This window comes from Heptranchias perlo, chromosome 2 (genome assembly GCF_035084215.1).
Source record: "Heptranchias perlo isolate sHepPer1 chromosome 2, sHepPer1.hap1, whole genome shotgun sequence".
In the NCBI taxonomy this organism is placed as follows: domain Eukaryota; kingdom Metazoa; phylum Chordata; class Chondrichthyes; order Hexanchiformes; family Hexanchidae; genus Heptranchias; species Heptranchias perlo.
Window position 1 is genome coordinate 138,180,193 of NC_090326.1, and position 18,246 is coordinate 138,198,438.

At 43.2% G+C, this 18,246-nt stretch overlaps 1 protein-coding gene across 3 annotated transcripts in view; it reads right to left on the minus strand.

Moving 5' to 3' along the window:
• nrp1a (neuropilin 1a) overlaps positions 1-18,246 on the minus strand; it is a 165,739-nt gene that overhangs the window by 22,277 nt on the left and 125,216 nt on the right. For 2 of the 3 annotated variants that reach the window (XM_068007576.1, XM_068007585.1), the window contains exons 11-13: positions 13,999-14,143; positions 9,980-10,072; positions 7,745-7,795 (exon numbers count right to left, since the gene is read on the minus strand). In XM_068007576.1, the coding sequence (XP_067863677.1) occupies positions 7,745-7,795; positions 9,980-10,072; positions 13,999-14,143 (289 nt within the window). The remainder of the gene's footprint in view (positions 1-7,744; positions 7,796-9,979; positions 10,073-13,998; positions 14,144-18,246) is intronic. The other variant, XM_068007591.1, reaches the window with a different exon arrangement.

Below are 18,246 nucleotides of genomic sequence, written 5' to 3' on the forward strand. Positions count from 1 at the left end.
CCCTCATAATTTTGTACACCTCAATCAAGTCTCCCCCAGCCTCCTCTGCTCCAAGGAAAACAATCCCAGCCTATCCAATCTCTTTTCGGAGCTGCAATTTTCAAGCCCTGGCAACATTCTTGTAAATCTTCTCTGAAGTCTCTCCAGAGCAATTACGTCTTTCCTGTAATGTGGTGACCAGAACTGCACACAATACTCCAGCTGTGGCCTTATCAGCATTTTATACAGTTCCATCATTACATCCCTGATTTTGTATTCTATACCTCGGCTAATAACGGAGACCATTCCGTATGCCTTCTTCACAACCTTATCTACCTGTAGTGCCACCTTCAGAGACCTGTGCACATGCACTCCAAGGTCTCTCACTTCCTCTACCCCTCTCAATATATTCCCGTTTACTGCGTATTCCCTTTTACTGTTTGCCCTCCCTAAGTGCATTACCTCAAACTTCTCCGGGTTGAACTCCATTTGCCACTTTTCCGCCCACTCCACCAACCCATTGATATTTTCTTGGAGTCTACAGCTATCCTCTTCATTATCAACTACACAGCCAATTTTTGTGTCATCTGCAAATTTGCCAATCATGCCCCCTACATTCAAGTCCAAATCATTAATATATACCACAAACAGCAAGGGACCCAACACTGAGCCCTGTGGCATACCACTGGAAACGGATTTCCATTCGCAAAGACATCCATCGACTTTTACCCTGTGTTTCCTGTTACTGAGCCAATTTTGGATCCAATTCGCCACATTTCCCTGTATCCCATGGGCTTTTACTTTTCTGACCAGTCTGCCATGTGGGATCTTGTCAAATGCCTTACTAAAATCCATGCACTACCCTCATCAATCCTCCTTGTCACTTCCTCAAAGAATTCAATCAGATTTGTAAGGCATGACCTTCCCTGAACAAATATCCATGCTGACTACTCCTGATTAAACCATGTCTTTCCAAGTGACAGTTTATCCTATCTCTCAGTATTGATTCTAATAGGTTGCCCACTACCAAGGTAAGACTGACCGGCCTATAATTGTTCGGCCTTTCCCTCGTACCCTTTTTAAACAATGGTACTACGTTTGCAGTCTTCCAGTCCTCCGGTACCTCCCCTGTATCTAGTGAGGATTGGATCTATGTAATTCTGATCCTCAGAGCATCCGTTATTTCCTCCCTGGCTTCCTTCAATAGCCTAGGAAACAATCCATCCGGCCCTGGTGACTTATCAACTTTCAAGGATTCCAGTCCCTCTAGTACTTCATCTCTCGTTATATTTACCTTATCCAATATTTCACACCTCTCCTCTTTAACTATTACATCTGGATCATCCCTTTCCTTTGTGAATACGGAGACAAAATATTCATTTAAAACTCTACCCACATCCTCTGCTTCTACACACAAGTTACCCTTATCATCCCTGATAGGTCCCACCTATTCCTTAGCTATCCTCTTGTTCTTAATGTGCTGATAAAACATCTTTGGGTTTTCCTTAATCTTACTAGCTAATATCTTTTCATGCCCTCTCTTTGCTTTCCTTATTTCCTTTTTTACGTCATCCCTGTACTTTCTATACTCCTCTCGGCTTTCTGCAGTATTTAGTTTTCTGTGACAGTCATAAGTGCAGTACACGTGACGCACTCAGCAAATTCAGCCCTGCTGACTGAGATAACAAAATAAATGGTAGTCATGGCAAGCTTACTGATAGATCAGCAATAGAATTACATAGAATTAAATAGAATGTACAGCACAGAAACAGGCCATTCGGCCCAACAGGTTCATGCCAGTGTTTATACTCCACACAAGCCTCCTCCCTCCCTAATTCATCTAAAACTATCAGCATACATGTATGGGGGCAGTATGTGGCCCCCTTATTCTTCCTACCATAATGTAATACCTCACACTTACGTATATTGATAGAGTTAGATCTTTTGTGCACCTTCTCCAATATCCTTTTTATAATATGGAGACCAGAACTGTTCACAGTACTCCAAGTGTGGCCGAACCAAGGTTTTATACAAGTTTAACATAACTTCCCTCGAGAAATGATCCCCAGTGCTTGGTTTGCTATTTTTATGGCCTTATTAACCTGCGTCGCTACTTTTAGTGATTTTTGTATCTGTACCCCCAGATCTCTCTGCTCCTTTACCCCATTTAGACTCTTAGGGCTCTATTTTAGCACCCGCTATCGGGTGCGTTGCCCGCGGGGGGGCTCCGAAAATCGGAGAATCCCGGCGCGGTACCGGAGCCCGCCCCGAACCCGTGCACTTCCGGGTTCCCCGCTGACGCGCCGGCGTGCGCGCGCAGCCCCCGCTGGTGGGGATCCCGCAGGCAATTAAAGCCAGCGGGATGCCACTTGACAATATTTATTTAGGTATTTCAGGTCATTAACTGACCTGATTAAGGGATTATGTGGGATTGATAGAGTTCACAGAACACGTCCATTCGAGCTGGGACTGTTTCCCATACTGGGGGAAACACTCCCAGCTCGAATGGACGTGTTGCAGCCGTCAGCCTGTGGCAGCTGCAAAGGTCCATTTGAAAGGTGGGGGGGAGACCCTCACCCATTGCAGGAGGCCACTCTGTCACTTGGGGCAAAGTTTGGCCTCCACCACCCTCCTCCTGACAGTCAAAGGCACCAACCTGCATACGTACCCCGGGGTCCGGAGACATGTACCTACCTTGCGGACCCCCTCAGATGTACATCTTGCGGATGGGGGCCGCAGTAGCTGCAGTCATGACCTCCTCGGAGGGCGAACAACATCACCAGCCTCGCCGGCCACGCCATCCACCACTGACACATGGAGCTCCACAACAGAGTGCTGTGACACATCCACCTGTACAGCAGGAGGGAGGGCTACCGCAGAGAGAGATGCGTCGCAGAGGGCACCACCCTCGCCACAGGGTCCACAGACCGAGGCTCAGCCTCCTGGACCCCTCTGAGCAGCAGTGCACACGGAGGCTCAGAGTCACTCGACATGTAGTCGTGGACATCTGCAGCCTCCTTCATGCCGAGCTCCCAGCTGGCCCGAGCACCATCTTCTTACCTGTCGCTGTCAAAGTCACCACTGCCCTCAACAACTTCTCCTCCGCATCCTTCCAGCGTGCAACCAGGGTCATCGCCGATGTCTCTCAGTCGTCTGCGCAGAAGAGCCCTGCAAATACACCTACACCCACTCTGCAGTGACACAATGGGTGGCATCAGTGGTGGGTCCCCATAGTGATACCCAGGAGCGGGCATTATTGCACAAACCAGACAGGATTCGCGAAGACATGGCAGTAGTGGTGCCAATATAATGTGTGATGTGAGTTGTTCTGAAATTCAATATAAGTAACACCCATGACCAACCCTCAAACACCCTTGTGCATCCCCTTCATGCTCACGACACGTTTGCCTTACGCTGCCTACTGCACATATGTGATGCATGCCCTGTGGCTGCAGCACAGGTGGTGGCAGGTTGAGTGAGGCTGGCCGTGAGAGAGATGCATGAGAGGGTGAGTATGGGATAGAGCCATGAGATTGTATGAGGATTGGGTTGCGTGGTAGTGGCGGGGTGAGTACTGGCGAGGTGAGTAGGTGCAGGTAAGATGAGGATGAGGTTTGAGTGGGTATGAGGGGTGATGTGACAGAGTAGTGTTGGCAGTGCCGAAGGAGATGTGGGGTGGGGGCAGTGCTGTGGCAGACGGAGTGTAGGGGAAAGACTACGTGTACTCACTGTGGCTGACCTACTGAGGTCATTGGAGCGCCTCCTGCACTGTGTGCAGGTGGGCGATATGTTGGTGGTGCAGGTGACCCCCTCTGCCACCTCGAGCCAGGCCTTCCTGGTGGCAGAGGCGGGCCGCTTCCTCCCGCCCACTTGGTGGAAGATCTCTGTCATCCCCCTCCTCCTCACCCCATGTATTGATACCTGGGGTGAGGCATCATTAAAGTGGGAGCAGCCTTCCCCCTGGGCTGCTCCATGCAGTCATCTTTGCTATTGGTTGCAGCATCTGTCAGTGGAGGACTGCCCCTTTAAATAGAGCGCCTCCAGCTGACAGATCTTACTGCGCATGCGCAGCCCGCCCGACGCGCAGATCAGCAGCGGGGAACCCGGAGGAGCAGGTAAGTGGATCCAATTAGTGGTTTGCCTGCTACGATCGCGCGGGAAACCCACTAATTTCACCGGGCGCGTTACCCACGCGCCCGATAGCCCACCCGCCGAGAACCCGCAGCCCTGCTAACATCGGGCCCTTAATTTCCAAGCAGTATGTGACCCCCTTATTCTTCCTACCAAAATGTAATACCTCACAATTATCTATATTGAAATTCATTTGCCAATTACACGCCCATTCTGCAAGTTTATTAATGTTTTCCTTTATTTTGTCGCAGTCCTCCGATATTAACTATACTTCCCAATTTGGTGTCAACCGCAAATTTTGAAATTGTACGTCTGATTCCTGAGTCCAAATCATTTATGTATATGGTGAACAAGAGTGGTCCCAGCACCAATCCTTATGGAACACCACTTCCCATCCATTCTGCTACTTGTCCCCTGACTCCACATGCTCTGACCTTATTCATGAGTCTGTTATGTGGTACCTTATCGAAGGCCTTTTGAAAATCCAAATATATTAAATGTACTGCATTACCCTTGCCTATCTTTTCTGTTACTTCTTCAAAGAATGAAATAAGGTTGGTCAAGTTAATACCGAGGAGGACTGCGACAAAATATAGGAAGACATTAATAAACTTGCAGAATGGGCGTGCAATTGGCAAATGAATTTCAATATATACAAGTGAGAGGGATTACATTTTGGTAGGAAGAATAAGGGGGCCACATACTGCTTGGATAATAAGAGTCTAAAGGACCTTCCCTTTTGAAATCCATGCTGACTATTCTTTATTATATTTTCAGTTTCTAGCTGTTTTTATAATACATCTTTGAGTAAGGATTCCATTATCTTTCCTACCACTGACATTAAGCTAATTGGTCTATAGATCCCTGGAATGGTTCTATCTCCCTTTTTAAATATAAGATTCACATTAGCTCTCCGCCAGTCCTCTGGCGCTATTCCCTTTTCTAATGTATTTTTATATATATGTAATAGTGCCTCTGCTATCTCTTCCCTAACGTCTTTCAATATGTACGGATACAATCCATCCGGACCAGGGGTTTTATCCTCTCTAAGTTTGATTAGTTTATCAATTATCTCCCTCCTTTCTATCTTAAATGTCTTTAGATCTTTTTTGATCTCTTCTTCCAGCCCATCTTGTTAGTCTCCCTGATTAGATTTTTTTTTAATCAATGGATTCAATGGAAAGTAAAATCGGGCGGAATGTAAAACGGGCGGCCGATTTCAACCTGTCAGTTTCCCCTTGGGTGGGTTAGGTTGAAATGACCCCCATAGTGTTGCTGTAAACAGAGATCATATGTTCTCAGTTAAGATACTGACTATAATAAATCTATGATGTGGAGATGCCGGTGATGGACTGGGGTTGACAAATGTAAGGAATCTTACGACACCAGGTTATAGTCCAACTGTTTTATTTGAAAATCACAAGCTTTCGGAGGCTTTCTCCTTCGTCAGGTACACTCGCTCACCTGACGAAGGAGAAAGCCTCCGAAAGCTTGTGATTTTCAAATAAAACTGTTGGACTATAACCTGGTGTTGTAAGATTCCTTACATTAAATCTAATTCAGGTTCCCTTCCCCTGCCTAAAAAACAATACCCACAGATGGGCTGAGGAAGATGAGGAGAAGAAGGATAGCGGCCTGCCCTAAACGTTAAAAGGATAAAGAAAAATACGTGCTCATCTAGGCAGTGGTACTCACACAGTGTGGCCCTGGAGTAACTTACGGTCCATCTCACCCTCAACTGTGGCCCTCAGAAGACCTGTTACTGGACTAATACCTCTGGTAACACAGCGGAGAGAGGAATCTGATATGAGTGCATTAAGTAGTCATTTAATAACATCGATGGTAGTAACTTCTATCCTTATGTCTCTGTGCCTCACTTTACAGCCTGGCAGTACAGAGAGAAAGCATGAAAGTAAGAGGCCCTGAAGAAAACATTGGTGAGTCACCCTGATATAGGGAAACGTGAGATTGACAGTGGCTGCTTTTATATTGATTTCGTGCCACATTGGTGCTCCCAGGTTTTGCCGCACTGGATTTACACAGCTGGCGGCTACCCCGCAGTCAAATTGACAGATTCACTAACATCAGTAGCTGGGAAGACTTATGTAGTTTTCACCAATCCAGCAAAGTTTATTTCGGAGTTGCCAGTGGCTTTGTGCTGATGATCAGTGATAGCACGATACAAAGCCAATATGGTGGCAGCTAATGGAGCACTGACTTCGGTCCCTTTTATATTCAATTAATTAAAATCACAGAAATAAATTCTGAATTTCTGAAGAGTTAGTTGGAAAAGTAATTCACTCCACACAAAAAGATGTGTGATCACTTTAACCGCTTTATATTCTGTACAAAATAGACAGAAATATTTAAGCTCACAGTGGCTTCATTATTCATCCCAGCTTTTGTAAAATGCATTTTTTTGTTTTTATTTCTCTCTATTCTATCATTCACCTTCCCCACTTCACCAACGCTCAGCACATCAGCCGGACACAGAGGCAAACTGACCACAGGCTTTTTCACCGCACTTACGTTCAGAGATAAATCAGACTTACCATAGGAAATAGCTTTACTTTGATACACGGTAAATTAACATTATACTGTTTGGTGGTCGCTGATTTTGGATATGTTCAGAAATGTTTACACACGTAGGCATCAGATAAATCAACTAGACCAGTGCCAAATGGAATCATTCATAGGATTAAATTTAATGCATTACCCATTTATACTGAAGTAAGTCACATTTGGTTGAGCCAACATGATTTAAAGTCCACATATCTCATGGATGTAAATGTGGCAATTGGCAGCTTCCAGGGAGTCTGACATTTTACACTTTGACAAACAGGGGATGTGCTTCCATGGAGTAAGGAGAGAGAAGATTTAGTTTTCCATAATTTCCCTCCTAGAAACCTGGTTAAAGACGAGTGAAAGTCACATAATATTTTATTAGCAAGTTTGAGTATCCAACAGCAGTTGAGTCCGTAACCATAGTAACATGAATCTCGCTATTTCACCACCAGGGCATTTCAGGTCTTCTGCTCCTCCTATATCTATAAATAGATCTATGAATCGGAACCACTGACCTAGTCCTGCAGGGGTTGCTTTCCTGAGATCGGAATTAAATAAGGCTCATTGTTGCGGCAGAGCAAGGAGAACTTTGCTCAGCCTTTGACCCATACCGTGTCTACCCTGCCAGTGTTTGATGCTGACACTGAGTGCCCAAAACTGAGAGAGTTGACCCTACACTTATAGCAGGGGGTGAACTTTCCCAGAGCCTCTCCCACTCCGCCATTGTAACCTCTGCTGAAGTTCAGCGGAAACCTCGTTCACGCATATAAAGCTGGTTTCCGCCAAATTTCTGCTGAGGTTACGGCAGCGGAGTGGGAGAAGCTCAAAGAAAATTCGCCCTCCAAGGTCTGGGGATTTTATCTCTAAGCAGTTATGTTAAGATTTTGCAATATCTAATAAACCTTCCCTCAGTCCTGGGAGACATTTTTGGGGACTGTCGTTTCTGCTGTGCCCTTCTCACTTTGCTATCATGTCCTTCAAAACCCCAACCTTCCAATATGCTTATCTAAGGGGATGCCAGAACCCACCTGTTATCTGAACATTAACTTTGACCAAACATTCTCCATACCTGGTAATTCAGGTAACGTTGGTTCCTCTGTTCCTACAGCAGCGTTGCCACCTGCGAAACAGGAATAAGATCACAAATCAGTTGAAGAGCACACATATGGGGGTTGGGTCCATGGCTTGGTGTCACATCATCTAGTGCTCAGCTACCAATCTTTGGTTCATCTCTATGCTATCTGATTCTTGTATGACATAACCACAGCGCAGAAAGGGGATGAGGATCGTCCTGTTAGTAAAAGTTAAGGATCACTGTGGACATGAATTCTGAGCTCTCGCAGTCCCAGTTCTATTATTAGTGGATGATTCAATATCTGCATCTAATGTGACGGACTGGGTCCATACATAGAAACAAAGACTGACTGAGTAGAGGGAATATAAATGTAAGTGGCAGGGGAAGGGAGTAATTGACTGGGGAAGGATTCAGTGATGGGGGGGGGGTTCTTCTGGAGATTAAAACTGCATTTTCTAGCACTCTTACAGACATTATTTATCACATCGAATTAGGAGAGGAGCCCAATGGAAAAAGCGAAAATCTTTAAAAACCTACCCAATTGTTTGCTTTCCTGTTTATTTTAGTGCAAAGTAGGAGGGAAAACTCATTCCAATGTTCTGAATAGGTATGTGTAAAACAATGACATAATTCTTATTAAAAAGTAATTTTGTCGCAAAAATATCACTGGGTTATTTGTACATGGTGTAAAATAACAGCTTCTCCGAGACTCTGTGATCTTGTTGAAACATCAATGATCCTGCTCATGAATTTTGAAATAACCCCTATGTTTCTACGCCTTTAGTTAGAAAGAATTGGCACCAGATTTTTAAAGTACTGGCCCTTCTCAAGCAAAACTGTAACTTGTTAAAAAATATTCCCATAAAAGAAATATATATTGAACATAGAATTGCTCTCTAGTCGGCTGGAGATTATTTCTCCATATAGCTGCAGGAATAACACCATAAGCAGCTTCAATAACTTGCTCTGGCTTCCATACAGTACCGCTGTCAGCTGCCAGATTACCAACATGCCCGCCAGCAAAGTGATACCTTCAAAATTACAGCACTAAAAAAAAAATTAAATCCACCCAAGTTTCTGTCAGTCTTCATTTCACAGATGAGGAGAGATTTTTACCCAACAGCAGGGAAACTGCAAAAAAAAGCAAGGGGTTGTCAACATGAAAGGTGTCCATAGCCTAGGTTGCAGACACAGAGCCCCAAATGAAGGAGAAGAAAAAAAATCAGCCAGGGTTCCCACTCCTGATTGTTATCCAAAAACCCTAACCCTTTCATAAAAATCTCTCTGTACCTGACAGAAATACCAACACACAGAACCTGCGATTGTCGTTTTGTATATTGGTGGGGGGGGGGGGACATGAAAACAGGGTGCAATTTGAGACAACTAACAAAGGCAGATTAGAGGGAGGTCTCACGGATGTGACACTGGTGTGGGCTGGAAGCACAAACTTGAAAATTAATAAAGAACTAACTATCTTGCCAGGATTAAGCTCCATGGTCCAAACTGATCCAAATTGAGTGAACAATGCAGATGTCAGACAATATCGTTACTGGTAAGTGCAAGTTTGTGGGGGGTTGTTACACAAAATGTGGATTTTAAAGGAGCTGAAGCTTTGCTAGAAGTGCACTTGACATTATGGGGGGTGAAATTGGATACGGGCGGGGACGCAAAACAGGTGGTATCGCGCAGGACGCCTGTTATACGCTCTGGCTAACATTCCGTTCCAGTTACTTCATTAGAACTGAATATCAGGTGTGTCGTATAACAGTAGGCAAATGCGATTCTGCCTGTTTTGTGTCCCCCGCCCACATCTGATTTCACTCTAGAGGAGTCTGACCATGGAAATTCAGATCAGAGATCTAAAAGACAAAGCTCCAAATGTGAATTTGGGCTCACTCAGAACTGCTCGTCTCCACTGACTGCAATACTAATCCAGTCCACACATTGATGGTAAACCTGCACCAAATGCTTCACTGTCAGTTTACTGCTTGTTTATTTATTCTTCCAAAGTGGTGCTACAGTTCCTAATAAGGGAGAATGAATACTAAAGGTTTAGTCCCAATTAGTTTGAAAGAAGGTGTTGATGACTGCAGATTTGTAAGGATAAGCTGTTTATTAGTTGGGTGAGAGGCAATGTGTTTTAATGATTTTTGTCTTATTAACAGCAGAGCACACAGGAAGGGAATGAGGAAGGTTACAGTTATGGTGTTAGGAGGATGATTTATGCACCTGTAAAGTCGAAGCCATCACCTGTTCCACTGTGGCAGTTTCCGAAATCTTCGTCACACTCATCTGAATCCAAGGTCGGTGGGGACGTTGGAACTGTAATTGATAGATGAATGTATTAAGAATTTGTAACAATAGTATATATCTCTGAAAGCACACATTATGCATAGACCAACATAATTATAAACCATAGACCACATTGCTTTTTCTCCCCTCTCCTTTTCTGGAGGACAGGATTACATTTTCACTTTGCCTAGGTTGCTATTATTCATGTGTGAGCCTTCAGGGTGAGTGCTGGCAGACTATTTGACTAGGAGCTGTGGGGCGTCCCAGCCGAGCCCAGTCCTGTCCTCACCCACTCTTTGCAAATGCCCACTTTGAGCAAGGGTTGCTGAACATCAGCAGCAAGAAACTTGGTTTCCTTCCTAATGCAGTGGCACTGAAACCAAGGTGTCAGCTGTGGCTCAATGGTAGCACTCTCACCTCTGAGTCAGAAGGTTGTGGGTTCATGTCCTACTCCAGAGACTTGAACACAAAATCTAGGCTGACACTCCAGTGCAGTACTGAGGAAGTGCTGCACTGTCAGAGGTGCTGTCTTTCAGATGAGACATTAAACCGAGACTCCGTCTGCTCTCTCAGGTGGACGTAAAAGATCCCATGGCACTATTTTGAAGAAGAGCAGGGGAGACCTGGGCCAATATTTATCCTTCAACCAACACCACTGAAAAAAACAGCAGATTATCTGGTCATTTTCACATTGCTGTTTGTGGGATCTTGCGGTGTGCATAATTGGCTGCTGCATTTCCTACATTACAACAGTGACGATAGCCATTTGGCTGTAAAGTGCTTTAGGATGTTTTGAGGTGGTGAAAAGTGCAATATAAATGCAAGTTCTTTCTAATTGAAGCACCTCACTGCCCCCTGGGTGAGATTAGCTAATTCACCATGGACTGGGGATCAAACCTGGGACCTTCTTGTCTGCACGGTTCAAATACTCACTGGATAAACTCTCTCAGCTGTCAGTGGAGCCTGCATATGATTTTTAATCATAAGTTCAATGAGGGTTGTCATTCAGGTTGAACTCTAGCCTTCAGTAAATACGCTGTACGTATATTTGTTTTCAATTCTAAATGCCATTTGGATTGAGGTGCTAGTTACTTCCCTAAATATAATTGTACTATGGTGTCATTGGTTAGTAACAAGAAAACAGCTGAAGAACATTTCACACTTGAGAAGCTGCATTGTTTAGCGATGTATTATTATAATAGACTGTGCAGCCTAGCAGATAGTTCTGATAGTTGGGGGTTAAATTGTACCTCCCTGCTGAAATATCAGAAATATGTCAACATGATTTACCGTTCTTAAGATTTTAGTGGAATGAACCATATGGTAAAGTGTTAGAGCAAATGTACTGATATCATACTGTTATTTCACTGTTTAATGTTTTCATAATTGCCGGTGTTAATGTGCTCATTAAATAGCCCAACGAACTGTGCCTGGATGACAGTCACACTACTTTCCCCAACGGAACATGTTGCAACTAAAACTCTCTGACACTGTCTCACTCGAGTAGGTCTCCAAAGAAAAGAATCCTCAAGTGGCTTGGATTACACAATTATTCCAGTGATGCCCAGCTCAGTGTAGTGAGCAGAGGTACTAAGAATGCAGCTCACGTAGGAGTGTGTTTTGATACCAGGTGGGAATTGAAATATGGAATCTATTGGTGAAAAGCTGTGGATTTAACTACACAACTGCATCAAGAGTAATTGTGTTGAACCATAAATCAAAGTGGCTGCATCGGTCTATTAAAATATTCATTGAAAAGATGCAGAACGCTCAGCTGCTGTGCACCTGACCTACATTATTGTTTTATAATAGAATCATACTGCATTTTAGTGAGTCATGAAAGTGTTACAGCTGGAATAACAGTATCTGAATTCTCCCTTTTTGGTTCAATTACTACCAGCGATAGATCTAATTTGCACACTTTAATTGATCGACTGATTGAACTTGGTGATTAGATTAGCATTGGGAGTTCAACTCTTAAACTTCATGATACTTGTGGACTATTTTAAACTGGACCAGTAGAGTGGCACTGGGGTAACCCAATGCCACCAGGACAAAAACATCACTACAAATGCCCCCTTCACAGGAGGGCACCAAAAACATTTGATATTGTCTCTGCATCATATATTCTAAATTTTAAACATGCTGGAAAATATTTGGGCATTTGTGGGTTGCAAATCTCAGTCTTGCACTGACTTAACACTTACAGATCAGTCTGCTCTATCGGGGATTTTGTTTATATATGTTTTGCAATTCTATTTTTACTTAAAATGAATACGCAGCAAAACACGCATGATTTAGTTATACAGTCCATGAAATACAATATACTAAGTATTACATACGGAGCATTGTGTATAGTTCTGGGTGCCCCATTTCGGTAGGATATTAAAGACATGAAGGTGCAGCAAAGATTCACTAGAATAATACCAGGAATGAAAGGTTAAAAAGAAAAAGAAAGGAAAAACATGCATTTATTTAGCGCCTTTCATGACATCCCAAAGCACTTTACAACAAACTTTTGAAGTGTAGTCACTGTTGTGATGTAGGAAATGCAGCAGCCAATTTGCGCACAGCAAGCTCCCACAAACAGCAATGAAATAAATGACCAGATCATCTGTTTTAGGTGTTGGTTGAGGGATAAAGGTTGGCCAGGATACCGGAGGAACTCCCCAGGTCTTCTTTGAATAGTGCCGTGGGATCTTTTACGAAAGACGGCACCTCTGACAGTGCAGCACTCCCTCAGTACTGCACTGAAGTGTTATCCCAGCGCTATGTGCTCAAGCCTTTGGAGTGGGACTTGAACCCGCAACCTTCTGGCTCAGGCAAGAGTACTACCAGTAAACCAAGGCTGACACTATCAAAAAAGTTACAAAGCAAGGTTACAGTTATGAAGAGAAGGTTAAAGGAGTTCTAATAGAGATTTTCAGAATTAGGAAAGGTTTTGAGAGTAAATAGTGGAAGATAGTTTCTGCTGATTGGCCAAGTGTAATAACGGGGCATAAAATCAGGATCATCACAAGAAGAATGAGGGGGGAAGTCTCCATATCTCAGCATCTAATATTGGATGAATAGAATTATATCATTTGTTTTTGTTATTCAATAATAGGGTGAAGAAGCAAAGGACACAAGTTAAACACTGATATGTTTTGGGCATTTTTCTTGTTATCTTTGGGAGCGTGGGTTCAATTCGCCAGGTTTGTGAGTCACTGGAGTAAAGACCCTTCTGTGGTTAAACTCATTGGCATTGTGCAGTCTAATGGAGTGAGATCACACTGAGCCATATTAGCATATAAATGCTATTTTAATGAAGACGTTAATCCATTTATTTTAAACAGATTAACACACCCTTGTTAAAGTAGTGTCCACAGGAATTTCATACAAATGCATTAACATTTTTGTATGCTAGTAAGTGCAATTTTGTCCCATATTTGAGGTAGCACACAAAGGAGCTGGTGGTAGTGTTTTGTTTTACTATCAATATACAAACATTTTTTGAGTCAATATTTGATAAAGTGCATCTTTTGGTGCAAATTGGATCGTATTCTATATTTCTTTCACTGTTGTAAATTATTGTAGTATTAAAAAAGAAAAAAAAAGTTCTGTGTAAGCCAGACATTGGTTTTCAAATATCCTCTAATCTATTTATATGGTTTATATGGGTGCCTATACAACAAAATTGTAACCATTAAAATAAATCTACTGACATATATGTCCCCGAGGCAAGCTCTCTTATTACTATAAAGGAACACCTGCACTGGTGAATGATGAAGATAGATTGCAAATCTTCAGCCCCTATTGACACACACAAAAAAGTAAATGAAGATTTAACAGTGAGTGGAACTTTTGATTTCAAGTGTTTCATCTTGTTTCAATCCTCCACCCCTGCCCCAAGGACTGTTCCTGTTGATGGATACACCATGTAGTGAAGCCACAGAGCATTTTAAAAGTCACTGTACCTTCAATATCACAGCCCAGCAGCTCCATACGTAGTCCTAACCCAGCCGGTGATGCTCGCTCGGGGTAGACACGAATGTATTTTGTTAACAGTGGTTCAAATTTCCGAATTTCTGGCGTATCATAGTTGGTATTTCCTTCAAATGTCTAGACAATATGGAACAAATACTCAGACTTTAGTTGAATCCATTAACAGAAACGCACACCACAGACAAAATATGCTCATTTTTCAAACCAAAATATAATGAGCTGCAGTTATAACCTGGATTACATTTTGATAACTTTGCAGCACTTGTAATTACAATATTGCTCCCAAACTTCAAAAATTAACTGTTCGAATACAACTCTGGAATTATATTATATAGATGTAGGCACCTGGAATATGTTGTAATTCAGTAGACTTTATGCAATTAGACGTTGGATTTTTCCACTAAGAATAGTTTCATAAGCAAACTGTAAACTGAGTACTGACACTGGTTAGAAAAGCCGTACATCAAATGGCAATTTTTCTTCCTGTGTTATTTCTTAACAAGAACTGTAAATCAACAAGTGTAGTGCCAAAGATTCCTTTTAAAAATTCAAGTTTTAAAAAGGGCCCCACCAATTTAGCAATGGAACCAGTGCAGTCCGGCTGCTAAATTGGGATGCTTTGCGCCCGTTTTACACCGAATAAATGGATGCAAAGCATACCAATTTCTACCTCTATTTATAGAAACTTCCTGTGATCTAATCAGCTGCTTCAAAAATTCAAACATGAGGTCCTTCCATATCACTGAGTCACCTGTAGGGAATCACAGCAGGTATTTACAAAATGGTATAAATTTGGTTTAAACTGAATTACGTTTCCAGATGAACAATAGTTTAGTGAAATTTCTGATTGAAACTTATATGCATCCCCTCGCAACCCTTTTTTTGTGCTGTTCTTTTTGGTGTTGTTTTCTCAGGATTTCCTAGCCATTAACACTCCTATGGTAAAAAATATTGGTCATGACATTCCCATTGCCAGTTACTGAGACCTGCATCACAGCCGTCTTTACCTTCTGGCACTATTGCCATTAGCAATCCTAATTTCAATGGTGGATATATTAGTTAAAGAGATATTGCTGCTGTTTCCAGAGGCCCACCTATAAAGAGATGGCTTTAGCTGACGCCCCAGTGATAATATAAGCAGTGCCACCAAAGGCACCAGTTGGCCATCATTTGCCAAGTCCAATATCAGATAGTGTAGGACTTATAAACCTATTTTCATTGATTTGGACAAGTGTGGATTAATAAAGGAAAGCCAACAGGGATTTGTTAAAGGCAAATTGTGTTTAACTAACTTGATTGAGTTTTTTGATGAGGTAACAGAGAGGGTTTTTTTTTATTCGTTCATGGGATGTGGGCGTCGCTGGCGAGGCCAGCATTTATTGCCCATCCCTAATTGCCCTTGAGAAGGTGGTGGTGAGCCGCCTTCTTGAACCGCTGCAGTCCGTGTGGTGACGGTTCTCCCACAGTGCTGTTAGGAAGGGAGTTCCAGGATTTTGACCCAGCGACGATGAAGGAATGGCGATATATTTCCAAATCAGGATGGTATGTGACTTGGAGGGGAACGTGCACGTGGTGTTGATTAGGGTAATGCAGTTGATGTTGTGTATATGCACTTTCAAAAGGCGTTTGATAAAGTGCCACATAATAGGCTTGTCAGCAAAATTGAAGCCCATGGAATAAAAGGGGCAATGGCAGCATGGATACGAAAGTGACAGGAAACAGAGAGTAATGGTGAACGGTTGTTTTTCGGTCTGGAGGAAGGTATACAGTGGTGTTCCCCAGGGGTTAGTACTGGGACGCTGCTTTTTTGATATATATTAATGACTGGACTTGGTGTACAGGGCACAATTTCAAAATTTGCAGATGACAGAAAACTTGGAAGTGTAGTAATCAGTGAGGAGGATAGTGATAGACTTCAAGAGGACATAGACAGGCTGATGCAATGGGCGGACACGTGGCAGATAAATTTAACGCAGAGAAGTACAAGGTGATACATTTCAGTAGGAAGGATAAGGAGAGGCAATATAAACTAAATGGTACAATTCTAAAGGGGGTGCAGGAACAGAGAGACCTGGGGGTATATGTGCACAAATCTTTGAAGGTGGCAGGACAGGTTGAGAAAGTGGTTAAAAAAGCGTATGGTATCCTGGACTTTATAAATAGAGGCACAGAGTACAAAAGTAAGGAAGTTATCTTGAACCTTTATAAAATGCTGGTTCGGCCACAACTGGAGTATTGTGTCCAATTCTGGGCACTGCACTTTAGGAAGGATCTGAAGGCCTAAGAGAGGTTGCAGAAAAGATTTACTAGAATGATTCCAGGGATGAGGGACTTCAGTTATGTGGATAGACTGGAGAAGCTGGGGTTGTTCTCTTTAGAGCAGAGAAGGTTAAGAGGAGATTTGAAAGAAGTGTTCAAAATCATGAAGGGTTTAGATAAAGTATATTAAAAAGAAACTGTTCCCATTGGCGGAAGGGCTGAGAACAAGAGGACACAGATATAAGGTGATTGGCAAAAGAACCAAAGGAAAAACTTTTTTAGGCAGCAATTAGTTATGGTCTGGAATGCGCTGCCTGAAAGGGTGGTGGAAGCAGATTCAATCGTGGTTTTCAAAAAGGAATTGGATAAATACTTGAAGGGAAAAAATTTGCAGGGCTACGGGGAAAGAGCGAGGGTATGGGACTAACTGGATTGCTCTTACAAAGAGCCGGCATGGGCTCGATGGGCTGAATGGCCTCTTTCTGTGCTGTAACCATTCTATGATTTGAAAGTACTGCTTTAATTCAGGCTTATTTAAGATGAGAAGACCACTTTCTTTCTTTAAAACATTTAATTCTCAGATAATTGATGCCAAGGTGATTTTTTTTCTTTTCAGTTGAAAGATAAAAGGATTCAGAAACTGTCAGCCTCCCATCCAGTTTGAGACACATTTGTCCTACTTCCCTTCTTATCATTGGCCAGAAGGTCCTGGAGTGCTGTCCGACTGGCCAGTCTTGCTGATGCACTCAAGGAGCGTTATTGTCAGATGTGATTGTCAACCAGATTTTTTTTCTTTCAAGTTTAGATTCTGAAAATTACCAGAGGTCTACCACTTAACTGGAACTGTTCAGTTCAGAACCGGATGGGAGGTCACCCGAGCTTGGGCCATTGTAGCAGACAGAAACAATTTTGCAACCACTTGCCCGGTTCTTTTTCTGTTACAATATGCACCACAATATAGATGGGGCTGGTTATACATCACAAGAAGCCTGATGCTTTGATCACTGCCTGAACTGGTGTCCTCAGTCAAGCTGTGTAACACTGTAAAATGGCCACACGAATAAAAAAACAGAAAACCAGACTGTTTACCTATTGAGCAACTCCAGCACCCACTCCACACTGATGAGATCCAAATTAAATTTGCCTAAAATATTTTTTGTTTTTTATTCGTTCATGGGTGTGGGCGTCGCTGGCAAGGTCAGCATTTATTGTCCATCCCTAATTGCCCTTGAGAAGGTGGTGGTGAGCCGCCTTCTTGAACCGCTGCAGTCCGTGTGGTGAAGGTTCTCCCACAGTGCTGTTAGGAAGGGAGTTACAGGATTTTGACCCAGCAACGATAAAGGGACGGCGATATATTTCCAAGTCGGGATGTTGTGTGACTTGGAGGGGAACGTGCAGGTGTTGTTCCTATGCGCCTGCTGCCCTTGTCCTTCTAGGTGGTAGAGGTCATGGGTTTGGGAGGTGCTGTCGAAGAAGCCCTGGCGAGTTGCTGCAGTGCATCCTATGGATGGTACACACTGCAGTCACGGTGCGCCGATGGTTAAGGGAGTGAATGTTTAGGGTGGTGGATGGGGTGCCAATCAAGCGGGCTGCTTTGTCCTGGATGGTGTTGAGCTTCTTGAGTGTTGTTGGAGTTGCACTCATCCAGGCAAGTGGAGAGTATTCCATCACCCTCCTGACTTGTGCCTTGTAGATGGTGGAAAGGCTTTGGGGAGTCAGTATTTATGTGGCTGGTCCAATTAAGTTTCTGGTCAATGGTGACCCCCAGGATGTTGATGATGGGGGATTCGGCGATGGTAATGCCGTTGAATGTCAAGGGAAGGTGGTTAGACTCTCTCTTGTTGGAGATGGTCATTGCCCGGCACTTGTCTGGCGCGAATGTTACTTGCCACTTATCAGCCCAAGCCTGGATGTTGTCCAGGTCTTGCTGCATGCGGGGACGGACTGCTTCATTATCTGAG